Below are 21,899 nucleotides of genomic sequence, written 5' to 3' on the forward strand. Positions count from 1 at the left end.
AGTGGGTCAGTGGGTCCTTCTGAGAGACGGTCCTCTCTACGGCAGTGGGTCAGTGGGCCCTTCTGAGAGACGGTCCTCTGTACGGCAGTGGGTCAGTGGGCCCTTCTGAGAGACAGTCCTCTCTACGGCAGTGGGTCAGTGGGCCCTTCTGAGAGACGGTCCTCTGTACGGCAGTGGGTCAGTGGGTCCTTCTGAGAGACGGTCCTCTGTACGGCACTGGGTCCTTCTGAGCCCCGCCGCCATTTCCAGGGACCAGGCTGGCTCCCGCGCCCTGACTCACAGGCCGAGAGGTACAAGCTCACAGTGGAGCAGGAATCACAACTTCCCGTATTCAGGATACAAGCAGCAGCATTACAATCCATTATAGTTGTGATGTTTTTAAATACTTGTTGATTTGCCCAATATTACTGTGTTCAGTATCTTCTTTATTCCCCCCTTTTTAATTTAGAAAGTAGGAATTAAAATGATATTTAGCTATGGCGTACACGTTGCTTAGCTTTGCCCATCTGCCCTTTGTTTTAGCTTGTCTGTCATCTTATTCAATGTCATTGTTCCAAGGCCACCTTCCTGGAAATGTTACTGAATCAGGGGACAGTCTTGTTCTGACATTTACTAGTTGTGTGACCTTGAGCAAGGAAGACATAAAGCTTTTTCATATCAGATTTTCTCACTTTTAAAAGGGAGAAATTGGCGATGCACACCTATAATCCCAGCACTTGGGAAGCGAGGCAGGACAATCAGGAGTTCAAGGCCATCCTTGGCTAAGAGTCAGTCTAAGAACAACCGGGGCTACGTAAGACAAACCATGGACGCTCTGACTTCTGTTGCTGTGTCCTAAGCAGGGCTTCAGAGTTTCCCCTTTACTTCAGGATTCAGGTGAGAATAAAACTGCACTAAAGAAGATGTCAGTATTTGCCAGAGCAAGTGCCTGCCTCTGAGAGCCAGCCTGGCCTGCATCCCAGAGACGGCTGTCCTTTCCTCTCGGGGCCTGGCCTGGTACCTGCACTCTTGCTGAGGGATTGTTTCTCCCATCAGAACCTGACCGTACCACCCTGTACCCATCATAGCTCCTGCCCCTGCGAGGGATAGTCTCAGCAGACACCAGAGCCTCTTGGTAGAGAGGTCTGCTGGCTTCCTGCCCTTGAGCAGTGATCCTGGGGCTGATAGAAGGTCAGGTGCCTCAAGCCCTCCCTTGCGTTCTTAGTCTTCCTGACCACGTGAGCTGAGCTGTGGAGGACAGTAGGTAGAAACACATATGGCGGCTTTTGTGCAGGGACCCAGAAAGCAGCAGCGCCATTCACATCCCTGGCCAAAGGCAAGGAATGCCTTTAGGGGACTGCGGCCTCTCTCTAGCTTTCTTCTCCTAAATGGGCACAGGAGATACAGGGGTACAGACGCCTGAACCCCTTCGGGTGAACAGCTTTGGAATTCCATAGTGGAGCTAAGTTCTATCTAGTTTCAATCCATGTCACGAATGATTTTAGGGTCTCAACTCTTTTTTTTTCTTTTTTTTGAGATAGGGTCTCACTATGTAGCCCTGGCTAGCCTAGAGCTTGGCATGTAGACCAGATTGACCTTGAACTCAGAGAGATCTTCCTGGTTCTACTTTCCAAGTACTCAGGATAAAGGTGTGCAGCACATAGGCAGCTAGGGTCTCAGCTCTCGAGGACTTGTTACAATCTTACAATCTTTGTTGATGGATGTCAGGGGTTTATTGAGGCCCAGGAAGGGAAGGCTACTGACTCTTGGTTAAAAGAATGGAATACTTCTGGTCCTCAAGGAGACATGACATTCTGTTCGGTGCCAAAGATTAGAACATTGTAAATTATTGTGTCCTCCCTTTAAAGTTAATGCAGCTCTAAAGAAAATTTTTAAATAAAAATAGTTAGTGTAACTGGGCCTGTCAGTCACCTCACCAAGATACCACCCCTGAGGAAGAGTGTGATAGCTAAAGCCGTGCCAAGGAGATGGGAGGACTGATTATCCCTCTAATGAGATAAAGTACTTAATCCTTCCCTAAAACCCCAGCCTGTGCAGTCACTCACAGAGGCCCTGACATATAGCTCTGCTAAACTTGCCTGTTCTTTTCAGTTACTCGGAGAAATGTAACTTTCCTTTTCCTTTTTTTTTTTTTTTGTATCCCTTTTTTCAAAGCCTGCATACACTTTTCCTTGACGCTTTGGGCTTTCTCTACCCTTTGTTTTCTCCCAAACCCCAAGAAAATTGTTCTCAAGCTTCCTTTCAAGTCCTATAGACTAAGGGCCCACAAAAGAAAACCCCAATTTTATGCCCTAACTAAGAGAAGGGAGGGAAGGGAAAGGGGAAGGAGGGAGGGAGGAAGGAAGGATGCCTAGCTGTCAGTGTTCCTGGAGAAACTGAGCCTCCTACCCACTGTCTGTCACCCATGAGACCCCAGCCAGCCCCTGAGAAACTTCCTGCGTCCAGCAGCTGGAGGACTGATCTGGCTATCTTATAGAAAAGCCAGATTGAGCCTGACTCACGATCTGCTTTTATCTTCCTCCTTCGTGATTAACAATGCACGCCACTTCTGTTCTCCTTCCAGCCTAAACCAGAAAAGGGCTTTTCTTATTTGCTGCCAGAAATCTTTGGATGAAAGAGACAGAACTTGGCTATTTTCTTGGCTTCTGGGGTCAAAGTCCTACCATCAAAACACACAGAAATAACATTTTCTCGCTCTGATAAATGTCACTTTTGTGCATGTCATAGCTGAGCAGAGAAGGGAGTCTGGGGGCTAAAATCATTTTTTTTTTCACAGAAATTTGGCTCTTTTATCCTGACTTCAAGAGAAACATATAATTGTATGGCTATCTTTCTAGCAATATATATATATATATATATATATGTATATATGTATGTATGTATGTATGTATGTATGTATGTATATGTATATACACACACACACACACACACACACACACACAAACACACACCGGAAGAGGAGAAAAAAAACAAGTAAAACTGCATAGAATTGATGAAGCAGAAACAGCTGATGAAAGGTGTAGGTAACAGAGAAAGCAGGTGAATATTCACCCTCGTGCCCCGCACGCCAGCCGGGATCTTTCACTTTAGGAGCAGAGAGCGTATCCCCAGCTACTGCAGGGGAACCAGAATGAGCAGAGAAGGGGACAGACTCCCCAGGGCTCAGGGAGGGCTGGCGTTTAGAAAAAGATCACACCACACTCTTAGAAAGCATTCAAAGGTGCGCTTGCAGGGATAGTTTATATCCAAATCAAAGTGGGTGTAAGGGAAGAATTGCTTCTGTGTTTGTCTCTGACCTCTGACATTGTAAATGTTAATAAGTCCATGGCCACATGCCTTCCACTGCCCGTCTATGTTACACTCTATGACATACATTGTAGATAAACTCAGTACTTGAAGCAAATACTACCGTACAAGTGAGCTTGTAGTTTCAAGGATATTTTTCACATGTGTTCTTAAAAATGCTTGGGATTGTCTTATAAGTCGGACCTTTTGTTTGAGCAGGACTTTGATAAACTGGGTTATTTATAGTTCCAGTCACACGCTTCATCCATGTGCAAAGAGTCACACAGCGACAGCTCTCATGAACACGAAAACCGTCCACATGGCAACATGGCCTCTCCCCTTTTACTCAGTGTTTGAAACATGCTCACATACAGTATTTCATGTAACCCTTAGAGGTAGGTTTGCAGACACTATTAATCCCGTAATAGACACAGTTAAGCCTCCAAGGGGTTAAGTGACTCAGACCACAGAGCCGTTGGATTCTCTTGACTCTGTTCTGATTTTGGAGCTCTCGGGAGTTCCCTTTCTGTCGTCCGGAAGCTCCAGACAGTCTGCTCCTGGACCCCTGCAGTCCCTCTACTTGCTAGTGACCTGAGATCGTAGGACCCTGCTGTCTTTGCAGGACACTGGTGCAGAGATAATTGTTTTGACCTGGAACATGTTACAGATTTTCTGCCTCCCAATCTATTCAGCAGAAACTAACTGCCTACCCCTAATATTACAGCACAAGAATCTTAATGTTATCATTTGTTATTTAATGTACAGTGGGCATAGTTCAGCATAAAATAATGTCCTTTTACAAAGGAAGGAAATTAAGAGCTTGTGAATTTAAATAATTTGCCCCAAATCAGCAAGTGTGAGGGTTGAGATACAGACCAAGGATTTTGTCCAACTTCAGAGACTTGCTTTATCTGCCAGGAAAAGGCCTCCTAAACCTTAGTGCTGTTGGGTGAACTATGAAGGGGGAACGGAAGCATTGTATTGCGAAGAGCCCAAAAGAGAATTATGTTCACTCTCAAAACGGGAACCAATGGCAGTTGCCCTGGTTATCCTGAGGACACACTGAAAACTGACCCAGCAATCTTTCATAGAGAATCACACGTGAAGAAACTTCCCATCTCAACCCAGGAGCACAGCACCTTGTGCAGGGACTAGAGAGCTGCTCAGCAATGCCACTGGGATTTCTTAGACCGAATGAACTCTCACCTCCAAATACATTCAGTCCTCTGGAGAATTCCCCATCGAACATTTGAGATGGGAAAAAGTAAGGCAGAAGTGGGGGTACTCTTAGTATTGGCTTCTGAGCAGTCACCACTGGCGTGGGGCACAACCACCACCAGCTCTCAGCTCAATGCTTCAGGGCTCTCCTTCTGAACCATATGGGGATAACACCCACGCAACTGGAATAAAAACTTACCATGAGATCACTCGTGAGAAGCGGCATCAACAGGGCACGGTGAAGTCAGAGAACACGTTCCTCTAGACCCTTCAAACAAAGAGCTTAATAAAACTAGAGGGTTGTGGCCATCTTGTAATATTAGCTTTATCTGTAGATAGTCTCAGTGGATTGTTGGGGCTTGTCCACAAATTAGGTACTTTCAGCTGTGCTTGGTGGTACAGGCCTGTGATCCTAGCTACCCCATAAATCCTTCATCACAGTACGGACATGTTGATTAAATCTCTTTCTTTTAATTATCTTACTGAAGTTGGGTGGCCAAACCTGACTGTGACCCTAAGTCTGATAACACCCCCAAGTTGATGACCTGATTTTGATTCCTGGAAACCATGTGGTAGAAGGAAAGAACCTATCCCCACATCTCTACAACTTATCCTCTGAGCTCTGCATGTACACAGTCACACACACACACACACACACAGACACACGCACACACACACACACACACACACACACACACACACGCACGCACACTGTATCTCTCTCTAAGACAAAAGAAGGGAGGGAGAGAAGGAGAGAGGGAGGGGAAGAGGGAGGAAGGGAACCTTGTGATGACTACAGCCATTTGCTGATGGCTCTGTAGGTCTGCAAACTGCTTCTGAGTTTGAGCTATTGGCTTGTGGCTCTGCAGGCTCAGACTTTCTCCAGTGCTGGGTTCATGCGGGCTCCTGTATGTTCTGCATGGAAATCTCTGGTCAGCAGCCCAGAGGTTTCTTAACCAGAGTCACCGGAGCAAGGTTCCATCTCCCTGCAGAAAAAAGCATGTAGTTTCTCATTTGCTTGATTTTCCACTTCCTCCGTGGCCTTGTCCCGCCCCTGGCAATAGAAGGAACGTATTTCTTTTGCCCACTGCTGGGAGCTGCGTGGAAACAGATGTTGAAGGATGAAGTTTCAGGATGGAGGAGTCTTTCACTCACTGTAGTGTCTGCATCTGAAGGAATGTAATGGTTTCCCCCAATTGCAAACCTAGCAGAGAATCCTTTCTATGGCTTAGCATTTCTGAAACCATGTGTCAATTCAAGGACTTCAGAAAAAAATATCATTTTTTGATACAAAAATCAATGCCAAATGGCAAGGGGCCTTCTCCTCCATTCTCACAGAGCAGGGACCAGCCAGCTGTATGGCCCATGAGTCGGGTCTGCCCTCCACTGTTTTTACAAATAAATTTTGTGGGAGTACAGACATGCCCACTCATTTACAGGGTGTGTGCTTGGTCTCACATAAACAGTGAAGGAGGCATGACAGCGGCCTTGTGGCCTACACAAAGACAAAAGAACTCCCCTCTGCTCTCCAGAGTCTAGATATTTATGTCCAATAAATGGAATTGACAATAAATAGATTGACAGGAGCAAAGGCAAACAAGTGTATTAAAGTTCACAGACAGCACAGCAACTCAGAAGCTCGGAGAACGCCAAAGCTTCTGGGCTCTCCTCTCAGGGAGGAGGCCAGCGAAGCATGTAGGTGGGTCTAGAAAGAGAAACGGACAGTGGACAGACACAGTGCCCAGGATGGGGACAGTGAGCTGAATTCTTTAAGCTGGGAACTTAAAGAAAGCCCTTCCATGTGTTTCTCTGAAAATAGGATTGAGAGACGTGAAGAAGGGAGACCAGGATGGGGAAGGCCAGAGGCCTTGAGTGTGCTGCTTCCGTCTAGCAGGGTTGTTGAGAGATAATGTTTCGTGAGCCCTAATATATAAAACGTCTGCACTACTTGAAGGCGTAAGTCACAAACAATGTCACACCAGTTTGGAATTATGATTAATAGGGTGATATTTATTTAAAGAGGAAAAAACTTATAGATAACCGTCCCAGACAACAGCCCTCTACGCAATCAGGAAGGAGTCTAGTCGCCGGAACCGGAGCAGGAAGCAAAAAGAGTGAGAAGGGAAGTAGCTGCTTTTGTAAAGGGAGAGAGACCATGCCCCAATGGGCTGGTATCTCAGCGGCTATTGGCTGGAGGAGCAGAAGGACCTCCCGCAACACCTCCCCCTTTTGTTTAAGTAAGAGAGTTCTAAACTTACTACAAAATTATATACAATAAGTACAAATATCCTATTTTAACTAGCTTAGGTCTTGTATAATAAATAACTTGGCCAAGTCATGAGAGAAAAGTAACTACATTTATATAGTCTTCAACCCCATCAAAGATCTGAGAAGGGAAATAATGTTACCTGGGTAATTAGGAAGTTCAGTAAAACAACTTCCAAAACATGCAACAAATCACAGAGACAACTACCTACCTGGGCAATCACCCAAAGTCACGTTTGCAGCGTTGCAGCAACCAACTTTGGCTAAGGCCTAACATAACTGACATACCATTTTCAAAGGCAAGCAACTTTTCAAAACTATCTTACCCTGTCTTGGCAGGATATGACAGTCCTGTTTTACCCATTGATGCACACTCTGTATCTCTGTCAGTGGTTGAGGTATGGGCATTTCTTTGCCCAAAGGCTAGTTCTGCCAAAAAGAAAGGCTCCAGGTGGAGTGTCTTTGGTGCTCAACATTCTCTCGGGAATAGAGCGGTGTTGCCAGGAGCAATTGGGTCTCACTACCACAAAACTCTGAATTAGATTAAAGGCCATTTTCTACAGCTCTTTGAAGAGGTTGAAGATTATCTATCTATACTGAGTATAATCTCTATGTATCTAAAGAACCTGATTAGTTTAATTATAAATGGCAAACTTAGATGACTATTAATCTATATAATTCTCAATATCTATCTAACTTAAAGACTAAGACAATAAACGACTGTGAAACAAATGAGAACAATGACCTCCAAATATAAACAATGTACAAATATACATTGCAGTATGGTAAATATATATCAATACACAAACAATATATAAGTACCTTAATCAGAGGTAGAAATGTACACTGCAATATGGTAAATATATACATATATATATCAATACAATATATGTCAATACATAAAAAATGTTTTAAACAGAGGTAGAAACATGCATGCAAACAATAGTCAATATAATTTAACTTTGTATTAATATACAAGAATAGATACCAATATATTTGTCTAAAAACAGTAACTCACAATTACAAATCTATTATCCCATCATCCCTCTTTTTTTTTTCAAAATGATCCCTGAGCTTATAAAATTCCTCCCCCAACCTCCCAACCCCTAAATGATGTCCCTAAACCCAAGGGCAAACTTTACTGAGAGAGGGGACATCGTCCTCTAGAATTACTTCCAGCTGTCATGGGGGCGACGTTTTTTCTGGGGGATCCTGTGAAAGTAAAATGATGGTTAAATTTCAAGATCAATGTCTCTTAAAATTGCAAATAGTCTCTGAGTAATTTTGTGCAGGTCTGGCCAAAATGTTGTATAAGATGTGCACCATTTCAGCTAACCAAGTTGGGATCGTCTTGTGCAGCTAGTACCCAAAACAGGTCTTGTAGTAGCGCTATCAGTATCATGACATCATATCAACCAGGTAGAGTTGTTGTTACGGGACCCCATCTTCTTCCTGGAGACTTCAAATGTCACTTCAGGAAAAATTCATTGTTCATTGTGAAAAACTTAAACATTAATCATATATACATATATATATATATATATATATATATATATATATATATTCAATGAAAGGCATGATAGATATAGTCAATGAAAAGTATGATAGATATGAAGAAAAGCAAAGATATTTTCTAAACTCATATTTCTTTCTGTCCCATATCATGGCTCTTGACATGAGACAGAAACTCTGGGTTTTTCTCTTACCAACAGGCTTGGAATTGGAGAGGGACTGAGCCAGAGTCCAACTTCAAAACCAGCTCTATATATTTATAAATAAATGCACATTAATACATATTTAAAGAAAAGAATAGAATAATTTTACTTACAAGATCTATTTTATTTTCTTGCTGAATCTTATTGGGTTGTAAATAGTTTCCATCTGTCAGTACTCAAACATCCAGGGTCTCTTGAATTTTCTGAAGATCAGTGTTTTCCTGCAGAGATAAGAAGAGAACCCTGCCCCCATTCTATATGTTTTTCTTACCACCTGTATGAATATCATCATTGTGGATGAGTTGTTATTTCTCCTTTCCAAGAGGTTTCTCCTCTTCAAATTGAAACTTTATTAATTTTGATGGTATCCACAATTTTTCTTCTCCTGTGGAAACAAGAGCAAAACCCCTTCCCCAATGTAGCACATCTCCTGGCTTCCATTGAGAGGTCAGCACACCTTTGAAATAAATCGGTTGATTTAGTTCAGCAGACCTTTCCATTATCCAATGTCTTTCTGCTTTTCCTTTCTCATTAGCGTTAAGAAAATTCAAGGTTAATAAAGCATTATGTAATCTATTTCTGGGGGTATTTTCGGTCCCTTTCTGTTTGTTCAGCATATCCTTTATAGTACGATCTGATCTTTCTAAAACTGCCTGACCTGTAGGATTATTTGGTATACCTGTAATGTGTTTTATATTATAATAATCAACAAAGCGTTTCATTTTCTTAGATACATATGCTGGACCATTATCTGTCTTTATTTGTGCAAGTATACCCATGATGGCCATAACTTACAATAAATGTGTGATTACTGAATCAGCCTTTTCTGAGCTCAGGGCAGTAGCCCATTGAAAACCTGAATACGTGTCTATGGTGTGGTGTACATATTTTAATTTACCAAATTCCATAAAGTGGAACACATCCATCTGCCAGATTTCATTTTTCTTAATACCCTTTGGGTTACTCCCTGCAGGCAATGGTGTTTGATTATAGAAAGAACAAGTAGGACATCTCTTTATAATGTCCTTAGCTTGTTGCCAAGTAATGGAAAATTCTTTCTTTAGGCCTTTACTATTGACATGATGCTTCTTATGAAATTCCGAGGCCTGCAACACACTTCCAATCAATAATTGATCAATCTCAGCGTTGCCTTGGGCTAGAGGACCAGGCAGACCTGTATGGGACCGGATGTGTGTTATGTACATCGGACAAAGCCTGTTCCTGATTATGTCTTGTACCTGGATAAACAATGAAGTCAATTCTGTGTCATCTGGTATAAATTAAGCGGTTTCAATATGCAAGATAACTCTTTCTGCATATTGTGAATCTGTAACTATATTATGAGGTTTTTTAAAATCTTTTAGCACCATAAGAATGGCATATAATTCTGCCTTCTGGACAGAATTATAAGGGCTTTGTTCCACCTTACTCAATTCATCTGACTTTTAACCTGCTTTCACTGATTTATTTGCATCAGTATAGAACATACGGGCTCCAGTTATTGGAGCATCATGTACAATTCTAGGAAGAATCCAAGAAGTTCTCTTTATGAGGTTAAGTCTACCACTTTTGGGATATTTGCTATTAATTTCTCCCAAAAAATTAGCACAAGCTCTTTGCCATGGTTCATTGTCTTCCCATAACTTTTTTATTTCTTCAGTAGTAAAAGGCACTATAATTTCTGCTGGGTCTATACCTGCTAGTTGACGAAGTCTCAGCTTACCTTTTATAATTAATTCAGAGACTTTTTCCACATAAATTTTTAATATTTTACTTGGTTTATTAGGTATAAATATCCACTCTAAAATAATATCTTTCCTCTGCATTAGAATCCCTGTAGGAAATATTCTGGAAGGCAATATGACTAGAATGCAGCTAAGATTTGGGTTCACCCTATCCACATGTGCCTCCTGTAATTTTTCCTCAATCATTGTCAGTTCCTTTTCTGCTTCAGCTGTCAGTTTTCTTGGACTATTCAAATCTTTATCACTATCTAAGGTTTTGTTTAAATGAACTATTAGATCAGGTGTTATCCCAACAGCTGCTCGTAGAATGGAAATGTCTCCTAACAATCTTTGGAAGTCATTAAGAGTCTTTAACCGGTCTCTCCTAATTTGTGCCTTTTGCGTTTTAATTTTCTCTAACCCTATTCTGTAACCTAGGTAATTAATAGAATTTCTTCTTTGAATCTTTTCAGGGGCAATTTGTAATCCCCACCTAGGCAAGACTTTCTTTACTTCTTCAAACATCCTTTCTAAAGTATCTTTATTTGAATCAGATAACAAGATGTCATCCATGTAATGATAAATGATGGACTTGGGGAATTGTTTACGAATTATTTCCAATGGCTTACCTACAAAATATTGGCACAATGTAGGACTATTGAGCATACTCTGTGGGAGGATAGTCCATTGATATCTGCTATTAGGCTGAGAATTATTATAAGTAGGCACTGTGAAGGCAAATTTTTCTCTATCCTTTTCTTGTAATGGTATAGTGAAAAAACGATCTTTCAAATCAATAACTATAAGAGGCCATCATTTTGGTAACAAAGAAGGCAAAGGAATTCCAGATTGTAGTGGGCCCATAGGTTGACAGCTCTTAAATCTGTCACCATTCTCCATTTACCAGATTTCTTTTTTACAACAAACACAGGAGAAGTCCAAGGGCTGGTTGATTCTTCAATGTGGTGAGCATCTAGTTGCTCTTGCACCAGATGTTCCAATGCCTGTAATTTATCTTCAGCTAGAGGCCACTGTTTGATCCATATTGGCTTCTCAGTTAGCCATTTTAAAGGTAGGGCTGTTGGTACCTCTAAAGGTTTCGTATTTGCTGTATGTTCTTGTACAGCCTGAATGACTGGTGACCTTTTTCCATAATACCTCATCATATCCTTCCCAGAATTATGAGTTTCTGGAACTACAGGAATGTTAATCTGGGTATTCCATTGCTGTAGCAGGTCACGGCCCCATAAATTTATTGCAATATTGGATATATATGGCCTTAGTCTTCCTATTTGCCCTTCATGCCCTATGCATTCAACCCATCTTGTGCTTTGTTTTACACGAGATAGGGTTCCAATTCCCAGGAACTGAACATCTACCTCTTGAAGAGGCCAATTTGGATGCCAAGATTCTGGAGTAATGATACTTACATCCGCACCTGTGTCTAATAAGCCTTCAATAAAAGTGCCATTTATACAGACTCTTAGCTTTGGTCTTTGATCGTTAATAGAAGTCTGCCAAAATATACGTTTACTCTGTCCTACTGAGTTTTTTGACTCATCCTCCACGCGTAATTCATCATTTAAACCAGTATTACTTTTTTACAGCAGAAATTGAAGCTTTTAATTTTCTTGGTGAGGCGCGTTCTCCACTGTGACTGGGAATGACTGGGCCACTGTTGGCTTGGGGCCTGCAAGAGGCCCCTCAAGGAGTTTCCCGACAGTATCGGGTTGCCTTGTCTGCCTGTTGTTGACCTGCATTCGTTGGACCAATGTTGGCCTTTACCACATCTCCTACAGATACCTGAAGGCCAAGGTCTCCTATTTTTGTCATTCCCAGAGGAGATATTATTCCTAGAAATTCTGTGCCTGCAATCCCTTTTCAGATGTCCTAATTTACCACAATTAAAACACCTGGCAGTTTGATGTCTCCTCATTGCTTTGGAAATCGCTTCTCCTACCCAAGATTCATCATTATAGCTAAACGTCTCAACATTCATCGTATGCTGAATCCATTCATCCATAGGTGCTGATCTAGACTTTAAAGGCCCAATTATCTTTTTGCATTCTATGTTTGCATTCTCAAAAGCTATAGAGATTCAAGAAGTATTTGTCTAGCTTCTGGGTCTGTTACCCCTATGTCCAGAGCCTTAATTAATCTTTGCAAAAAGTCAATAAAGGGTTCTCTCTGTCCTTGCCTAATTCTGGTATATGATTCAACCCTTTTTTGCTGGATCTTGTATTCTATTCCAAGCATTTAAAGCTGCTTGGTGACATAGACACAGTACTTCATCATCATAAAGAGCTTGGACCTGTGGATCAACATATTCTCCTGCACCAAGAATTTGATCTTGGGAAACCTCGACATCTTTTGCTCTTCCTTGCTGTTCCATATGTTTGGATTCTTCTCTGAAATAAATTCCAAACATCAAGGAAGGTCCATTATCTAAAACTGCAGACACTAACTGATGGAAATCATGGGGGGTAGCTCTAGCATTAGAAGCCCAAGTCCTTATCATTTCCTTTACATATGCAGAGTGCAAGCCAAAATTAACAATAGCTTGCTTAATTTCTTTTAGATCATTCATTGCTAGTGGCGTCCATCTAGCTTCTCTGACTCCCTTTGAGCCTTTAGAAGTTGACGCTTTGTCAGAATTAAGTATAGGGTATGCTGCTAAAACCCTGGGTAATCCAGTTCTAACAGCTGGTGGTGGCATTGTATCCTGTCCTTGTGCCTTCTTACGCTGTTCACCAGCTCCAATAATTTCTTCAATCATTTCAAGTCTTTTTATTATTGTCTCTTTTGAATCCTGAATCTCCTGACCTGTATGAGTTTCTAGTAAAGATTGTATGGTTCTTAGGAATGCCATATTCTTCCTAAATGATAGAATATGCAAAAGAATTCTGAAACCTAGTAACCAGTAAATTAAGTTATCCCCATAGTCATATAAACCTTGCATGATATAACCCATTGTATTGGTAACCAAAACAGTAAAATTTGTGTTGGAAACGAAAACTGCCATATTACCTATTATCCAGCAGGTGGCGCTGTTGCCAAGTCACGATGAAAACGGGGTCCTGTTTCAGTGTCCGCCTAGTATTTGTTAAAAACTGGGAAATGCAAGTTGTTCAACAAAGTAAATGTAATTAAATCAATTCCGTACACGGAACCATAAACCCAGAATCCAGGGGTAGAGAATAGTAACCCAGAAGCCATGTATGCCTCCATGTGACAGAGTCACCCTGATGGGTTGCAGCTTTCGGCAACCGGCAACCGCATGCTCTGGTTTGCGCCACTTAAGAGCTGTACTTGCAAGGGAGATTTTAAAACGACTCAGAAAAGAGCAAACCACGCGGGCAGAGACTACGCAGGCCTGTGGAGTTTAAATCCACATGGGGAGGCAGATGATAGGGTGTGTGGGGACTTGAAGTCAATCTGAGGGGAATTATAAAGAACTGCAGCAAGAAAAGCCACTGTGTGATAATTTATATTAAGCTGCTGGCTCCACGCACAAGGCACAGGCTGCAAGGCACAGGCCGCGACTGAGGAAGGGAGGGCTTGCGCCAAGCTGAACTCATGGCAGGCAGCCTAGCAGGGAAAGGAGGGGGTCCTAAAACCAAACGTTGGGCGCCAGATGAAGGTGTAAGTCACAAACAATGCCACACCAGCTTGGAATTATGATTAATAGGGTGATATTTATTTAAAGAGGAAAAAACTTACAGATAACCGTCCCAGACAACAGCCCTCTATGCAATCAGGAAGGGAGTCTAGTCGCCGGAACCGGAGCAGGAAGCAAAAAAAGAGCGAGAAGGGAAGTGGATGCTGTTTTATTTTTTTTTTTAATTTTATTTTTTTTAAATATTTATTTATCAATCATGTATACAATATTCTGTCTGTGTGTATGCCTGCAGGCCAGAAGAGGGCACCAGACCCCACTACAGATGGTTGTGAGCCACCATGTGGTTGCTGGGAATTGAACTCAGGACCTTTGGAAGAGCAGGCAATGCTCTTAACCTCTGAGCCATCTCTCCAGCCCCCAAGTGGCTGCTTTTTTAAAGGGAGAGAGACCACGCCCCAATGGGCTGGTATCTCAGCGGCTATTGGCTGGAGGAGCGGAAGGACCTCCTGCAACACTAGGGCAGCTCTGGTTCCTACAGCTGGTGAGGTCTCATGAATACAGAGCTAAGATGGAAGGCAGGCGATATCATGGGTGGGACTGGATCCAGCCTGCCACATCAGAGACCCTTTAGCAGGGCAGCATGCGGGGCAGTAAAGGGTCCGAGTCCCTGGCTTAGTCTCACTGGTCCTCTGTTCACAGATGTCTGACCTAATCCAACATCCTTAACCACCCTCTTTACCAGCATCTTCTTGGATTAAGAGCCCAGGGCATCCGTAGCTTTGTGAGAAGCCATGGCACTGAGTCAGAAGGTGCTAACCGCACAAGATGATCGCTCCCACCCCGCAGCAGTCTTTGCGTGGAGCAGAGCAGCAAGAATGAGCCCGTGATGCAAATGTCCCTGTGGCATGCTCTCCATGCATTTTGGGGCTTCTCTCATATGCCTGCAGGTTCTTACTTGACCATGTTGAGATGCCCATTTTTCTGTAGCTTGATTCTTTTTCCATGGAGCATAGTATAACACGCATGCTCTAGATTTAATCTACCTACTCATTTACTGTTTCTTGCCCATGTTCCAGGATTATGTTACAGTCTTGCCTATTCACTGTGAAGTTCTTGGTGTCTGTAATAGTATTATATATAGTAGTCAGTAAATTGTGATGAGTGAGGGCGGGCCCTCAAGTGAGCTTGATCTTCAACACCTGTGGAAAAGTGGGAGGAGAGAACCAACCCCACAGAGTTTTCCTTGGATCTCCACACAAGTGATATTATCACACAGTAATACTTAAAAATAAAATTCTTTTAAAAACAAGTTATAATATAGGAAATAATGAACTCCAGTGGACCTTCTCATGGTCCCAGAAGTATCCTGATTAGTTTGAGGGGTGAGGGAACCTGACCGGGGCAGAAGCACAGGCAGCAAGGAAGCAGCCATTATGGTCAGGCATTGAAATAACATTTGCACAACCGGTTCCACAGAAACAGTGTATTTGTAGAGCAACCCCACGTCTCTAAGGTCAGATATGGATACTGCAATGTGAGAAAACTTTTGCTCATACTGGAGACTCTTCTGGTTTGTATAAGGCACGGAAGGACCTGTGCCACTTGGGGTCACATCTGGGAACACTGGCTTCAAGTTAGTTCTTGGCCCCCCATGGAGGTGGGATGTTTGGCAAACTCTGTGTTCTCTGGAGACTATTCTGCCAACAGGAAGCACCTCTGTAGGTGTGTGAGTGGTGGGAGGGACCGTGTGCTTTCAGAGATGAAACTTTCAGAGGGAAACTGGGGTGGAGCCAGTGAGAAAACCTTACCAGTCCAGCTCAGGGGCAGCCTGTGTGTGGGTGGCTTTGGGAAATGAAGGACGTTAGCTGTCTCTGGTCCTCCATGGTAGTCCATTCCTCCCAGATGGCCCTCTAGGCTACGGGGGTAGGACCTGCAGTGGCCCTGGCTCTAAATTCAAACACACCTTGTGATGAAGGTGTGAGGAAGCCTGGGTCAGCATGTCTCCTCAGGTCCCGTGTAGGATGTCCACACCTGGGTCAGCATGTCTCCTCAGGTCTCGTGTAGGATGTCCACACCTGGGTCAGCATGTCTCCTCAGGTCCCGTGTGGGATGTCCACACCTGGGTCAGCATGTCTCCTCAGGTCCCGTGTAGGGTGTCCACACCTGGGTCAGCATGTCTCCTCAGGTCCCATGTAGGATGTCCACACCTGGGTCAGCATGTCTCCTCAGGTCCCGTGTAGGATGTCCACACCCGAGGCGTTGAACCTGTGGCTTCACACCAGTACAGGAGAGCTAGTGCCATCTTGTGAGAGTCTTAGACAACCCACACTTGTCTGTGACAGTGGAATTCATATGTGTTCCTCTAGCACAGGGCAGGCCTGTTTGTCCTGATAGTATGCTTGGGGAACTACCTACCCACAATGAGCCCCAACCCGCAGTGACAGTCACGGTTCTGTTGCTGTGAAGCGACACCATGCCCATGACAACTCAGTTTCAGAGGTTTGGTCCGTTATCATCATTGTGAGGAGTATGGTATCACAGAGGCAGAGCTAAAGTAGGAGCTGAGCACTACCTCCTGATATATAGGCAGAGAGAGAGACCAGGGCCAGCATGGGCTTTTGAAACCAGTGGCACTTTCTCCAGCAAGGCCACGCCTCCTAATCCTTCTAATCCTTTCAAATGGTGTCACTCTCTGGTGACAGAGCATTCAAATACATGAGCCTATGGGGACTAATTTTGTTTAAACCACCACAGTGACCCTCCTACCCACTGTCACCCTCCACACAGTGACCCATGACCCCACAGTGACTCCCTGACTCACAGTGGTCCCTGACCCACAGTGACCCATGACCCACAGTGACTCCCTGACCCACAGTGACTCCCTGACCCACAGTAACCCCTGACCCACAGTGACCCCTGACCCACAGTGACCTTGCTCTTATGCTGTGTTCCAGCATGGGCTACTGCATTCTCTTCGTGCATGGACTGAACAAGCTGTGTGCTGGACTGAGCCGGTGTGGGGCCACCTCCCTGATGGCGTCTACTGTGTTGCTGCTCCTGCTTTTTTCCTGGAAAACCGTGAAGCAGAATGAAATCTGGTTGTCGAGAGAGTCCTTATTCAGGTATGATGAAGCAGGTAAATGTGTGTTTCTTCCCACTCTTTTGCTGATGACAAATTTGTTTCCGAGTGAAGTAACGTGGGTATGGCTCTTTGTGTTCATCTGGAAAATCGCTTTTAATAAATTTGAAGTTTTGGGGGTTTAATTTTAGGATTTTAAAAGTAATCTGTAAAATCTAACATGCACTCGCCCCGAGTGAGGAGATTCTGGGTCTGTGAAGTTGGGTAGAAACAGCCACTGAGGAGGGGGCGGTTCAATCAGTCACCAAATGAGATCTCCATGCCTCGTTTCATCACTCAGCCAGGGGCAAGGGGGAGGTGAGCACACAGCAGGAGGGCAGAACAGGCAGTGAATTCTCTGGAATATTCCAGAGCATTAAATCATAATCCGTGGCCTCTCTGTTCATCATTGTTTATTTTAAACATTCCTTTAGGTGAGGAAATAAAAGACTTCCTTTTCTGGTGGGGTTTTTTTCCCCTCTGTGATGGAACATTTTTCTGAATACAAGCATGTTGCTGGGTTGGTGCTAACAACTCGGGATAGAGCACTTGCCAAGTACACTGGGTTATATCCATATCCCCAGCATCATTCATACGTGAGTGTGTGTACTGATGTGCACACGTGTATATGTCATGTGTATATGCACATGTATGTGAATGTATGTATACACATTTATAAATATGTGAACATATCATATATACATAAACACATGTGTATATATGTACATGTACGTGTGTTCATGTGTGCGCATATTTACATAGACATGCATATGTGTGTGTTAATCTATAGCTGTTTACAACCTGTCCCAAAGTACAAATATTAGTATTAGTTGTAAAGAAGTGAATGTATAGATGAATGAATGAACAAATAAGGCAGACGTTCACCGGGCTCTGCTACCTTTTGAAAATAATGTGTCTGAGGCTGGGTGTGGTGATGGACTCGGAAGGCAGAGCCAGGCAGATCTCTGAAACTTCGAGGCCAGCCTGATCTACATAGAGTTCCAGGACAGTCAGCGCTACACTGTGAGACCCTGTCAGAGAGAGAGAGAGAGAGAGAGAGAGAGAGAGAGAGAGAGAGAGAGAGAGAGAGAGAGAGAGAGAAGAATGTGTTTGATCTTACGACCCTGCAGCATAGGCATTTTTAGTGTAGCTAGCTTAGTGTGCCTGTCTGGGTGTCATTGCAGCGCTGGTTCCCACAGGGCGACTGCTGTGGGGTAAGGCTCTTCGTTTATCAGACGTAACAATGGTTTCGTGTTGACACTCTCTGCGTGAACACAAGGGATTTTGACCTCTCTCATTCTCTGTTCAGTCTTCTGTGTCCTGTCCAGTGATCACCTCCTTCCACACCAATACCCTGGAGTTACAAGTGGCTGGGAGTCATCACATGGACATGGGTGCCGGGAATCAGGCACAGGGCCCCCTATAAGAGCAGCTCCTCGCTGTACGTCTGGACCTCTCCAGCCCCCTTCCCTTTGTGGTGGCCCAGTGAATCCCTTAGGATTGTTCATAACTGAAGGTTTGCCCAAGGATAGACCACTGAAGACAAAGACTCTTTCTATCTTGCAGCTATTTTGTTTCTGCTTGTTTAAATGTGTTCTTTCCTTCGCAGACCTTATAAAGAGCTCTCGGGCTTTACCCTAGCCGCCTCATTCACTGTGGTCCTCACAGAACACAGGCCCCTCCCTCCTCATGCCTCAGTCTGGGGGCATTGAAGTTCAGACACAGAGCTTCCTGCTGGTCTCTTGGTTTAATCTTTCTCTCACTTTCAGTGGTTGACTTTTTATGGAACACTTCCCAGCCGTTCTGCTACTGTGTCCAGCACTTCCCCTGACGATGCCACACATTGGGAATGGCATTTATATGATATTTACTCCTTAATCAAAGCAACTTAGGTTGCGGGAGTGGGAGGCAGTGTTTGCTCCAAGGACAGTAACCTAGAGTTCACACCCACTGTAGCTAAGTAGTTAAGAAATAAGTAAAAACAGCAACAACGATAAGGCTGGAGTGCACACTGACTTTGCAGCCCAAACTTTCTGCCCCTTTCGGTGGAAGTTCGTTGGGAGTGAGCAGTTGGTCACTATAATAAAACCATCCCACGGCTGTGCTGAAAGGGACTTTGGCCGGGGAGGCCTTTGAAGATCAGGTGAGTTTTTGTGTCAGGAGCAATCAAAACAACTGATAACTTTAAATAAGACTTTGATGCTGTCTAAGTCCTGGGAAAGCTGGAGGCTTGTAGAGTCTTTTCTTCATTAAGGCTGGATGTGTATGTGACTTCCTCTGTGAGGAATAACGCTGAGCTCACTTGGACACTTCACTGCCAGCTGCTGAGGCAGGACAGAGTGAAGGCAGCATCGGGAGTTAGGCTTTTTGACTGCATGCTGAGTTCACCTGCTTAACTGCTTGCTCTGGGGCAAATCCCTTAAAGTTCATGGAAAGATAGAGAAAACGGTGCTTATCATCCAAGCGTAGAGGAGGACACAGGATGACAGACAGAGGGGAAGGACACTGGGAGAGGAGGACACCTTGGAGGGCCTGGGAGCCAGCTTAGAGAAAATGTTGCAGGAATCCTCTCTCTCAGCATCAGCTACTCCCCAACTCTAGGAATGAGCTTGATCTTGGCTTTGGTTGGAATTTCTGCCTAAGTACTTACCAGGACTCTGGCCTCTTCATCTGTACTACAGGGTACAGCAGTTGGCATCTGCCCTAGAATGAAATGATGATACGTGGTAAGTGGGACCTCGGCCCAGTGTTTGACTGAAGATGAGCAATACACAAGCATCACCATCTGTTGTGACAGGGTGAAACCTTGGACCAAAGCAGAGTCCAAAACCGAGGAGCGATTTAGCTCCCCTTTGCTTTGCTCTGATCCTCTGGCGGCCATTAGTAATGCCTTAATGTTTAGTCTCTAGCTACAAATTTGAGATGGTTCTACCACCCTGCTCTTCAGTAATGTGAACTAAACAAGCCGCTGTTCTAAACCCTGGAGAGACGTCTGACGAAGGTGTCTGCTTTGTTGTTGTTGTGTTTTGTTTTTTCTCTTTCTTCTATTTCTCAAGTCCTCTACCAATAAGAGGTGTGAGGGAGACATGGGAAATGCATGTGTTAAATGCTGTGCGGTACAGGCTGGAGAGACAACTCAGTGGTTAAGAGCACTGGCTGCTCTTCCAGAGGACCTGGGTTCCTGACACCCAGGTGACAGCTCACAACCACCTGTAACTCCTGGTCCAAGGAGTCAGATGCCCTCTGCTGGCCTCTGAGGGCACTGCACAGACTACGTGATGGCAAAGCCCATATACACATAAAATAAGTCTTAAAAAACAAAACAGAATGCTGATTGTTGGCATGACGCTGTGACCTCGGCACTTAGGAGGTGTGCACGACCACACTAATCTGGTTTTAGTGAACATTATGGTTCCTCACGTCTCTCATTGGCATGATAGAAATAAACAGAATTTACGATGTTTTAATGGTTGGTGCCCAGAGCAAACACTAGGATCACCCCCACCTAACTGGGTTTGCATCTTTCTCCCTCTCTTCTTTCTGTTATCACCATTCTGTTCTCTGCTCCTGTGGTTTGAATTCTTCTGCACACAGCATGTTTCCTACCTGTGGCTTTTACAATGTCTTCCAGGCCCACTCTGGTGTCAGGCAATGCACAACCTCCTTTTGTAAAGCTGAATGATATTCTGTTGTACATATAAGTCACAATTTGATTTTTTGTTCATCTATTCATGGGCCTTGTAGTGCGATGATTTTGCTCTTTTTTGGGGTCCTGCCACCCAGCTCCCAAATAAGATACATATGGAGGCTATTCTTAGTTATGAATACCTGGCCTTAGCTTGGCTTGTTTCTTGCCAGCTTTATATGAGTTATCCCATATGCCTTTTCCCTCTGGACATTTATCTTTCTTATTTCTGTATAATTTACTCTCACTCTTACTCCTTGTTATTTTGTCCCGTGCCCCCCCCCGCCTTATTTCTCCTTCTATTTTAATCTCTGCCTGCCAGCCCCACCTATCCTTGCTCCTGCCTCACCGTTGGCCATTCAGCTCTTTATTTTTTTAGACCATCATGTGTTTTAGACAAAGTAGCAGAGTTTTACAAAATTAAACAAATGCAGCATAAGCAAAGTCACACACCTTAAAATAATATTCCCAACAGCCTTATGTTAGTATATCTTGATTATGGTGAATAAGGGGGAAGCTATTTGATGCTGACCCTGGCAGTGATTTCTTAGATGTCACAATGAAGGGTAAGCACAGACCAACAGAAGCAGAAATGAAGAAATGGGGCCACATCAAACCACAAGGCTCCTATAGCTGGGTGTGATGTTCGTGGGGTCATTAGCGTGAACCGAGAGCTTGGGCTCCACAGAATGGTTGTTTTCAACATGCCGGGGATAAGTGCAGCCGAGGGCCTGGTTAGAAAACGGAGCCTGGCAGACTCCAGGTGGGAACCGAAACCAGTTCAGCCATCCTTAGACACAGCACAGGAGTTCTGCAAAGGATTGAAGATAGTCATCACGTTGTTCAGCAGTGTGCCCCTAAACCACATACACAGTGATGTTTTGCTATGGTTAGCTGAATGGACTCTCACTTGCTTTGTTGCTACTGTTGTTGTTTTAGTTTGTTTTTTGGGGGGTTTGAGAAAGAGTTTCTCTGTGTAGCTCTGACTGTCATGGAATTCACTCTGTAGACCAAGCCGACCTCAAACTCACAGAGATCTACTTGCCTCGCCTCCTGAGTGCTGGGATTAAGTTGTCTACCACCAATGCCTGACCTATCACTTGCTTAAGCAAGGCATTTGATGCTTCCACAAACTTCATTTCATCAATTATAGAATAATTATTTCTTTAATAATTTAAGTTAGCCTAGACTTGATATGGTAATATTAATGTCAAAAAATCATATCAATAGGGATGTCAGCCTACATTCAGCCTTCTGGTAATGATTCGTG

General features: G+C 43.8%; 1 protein-coding gene across 1 annotated transcript in view; it reads left to right on the plus strand.

Annotated features, from left to right (window-relative positions):
* Tmtc1 (transmembrane O-mannosyltransferase targeting cadherins 1) overlaps positions 1-21,899 on the plus strand; it is a 217,226-nt gene that overhangs the window by 144,022 nt on the left and 51,305 nt on the right. Inside the window, exon 10 of the mRNA XM_075982230.1 lies at positions 16,781-16,948. Coding sequence (XP_075838345.1) covers positions 16,781-16,948 — 168 coding nt within the window. The remainder of the gene's footprint in view (positions 1-16,780; positions 16,949-21,899) is intronic.

The sequence above is a fragment of the Microtus pennsylvanicus genome, chromosome 8 (genome assembly GCF_037038515.1).
Source record: "Microtus pennsylvanicus isolate mMicPen1 chromosome 8, mMicPen1.hap1, whole genome shotgun sequence".
Taxonomy (NCBI): Eukaryota; Metazoa; Chordata; class Mammalia; order Rodentia; family Cricetidae; genus Microtus; species Microtus pennsylvanicus.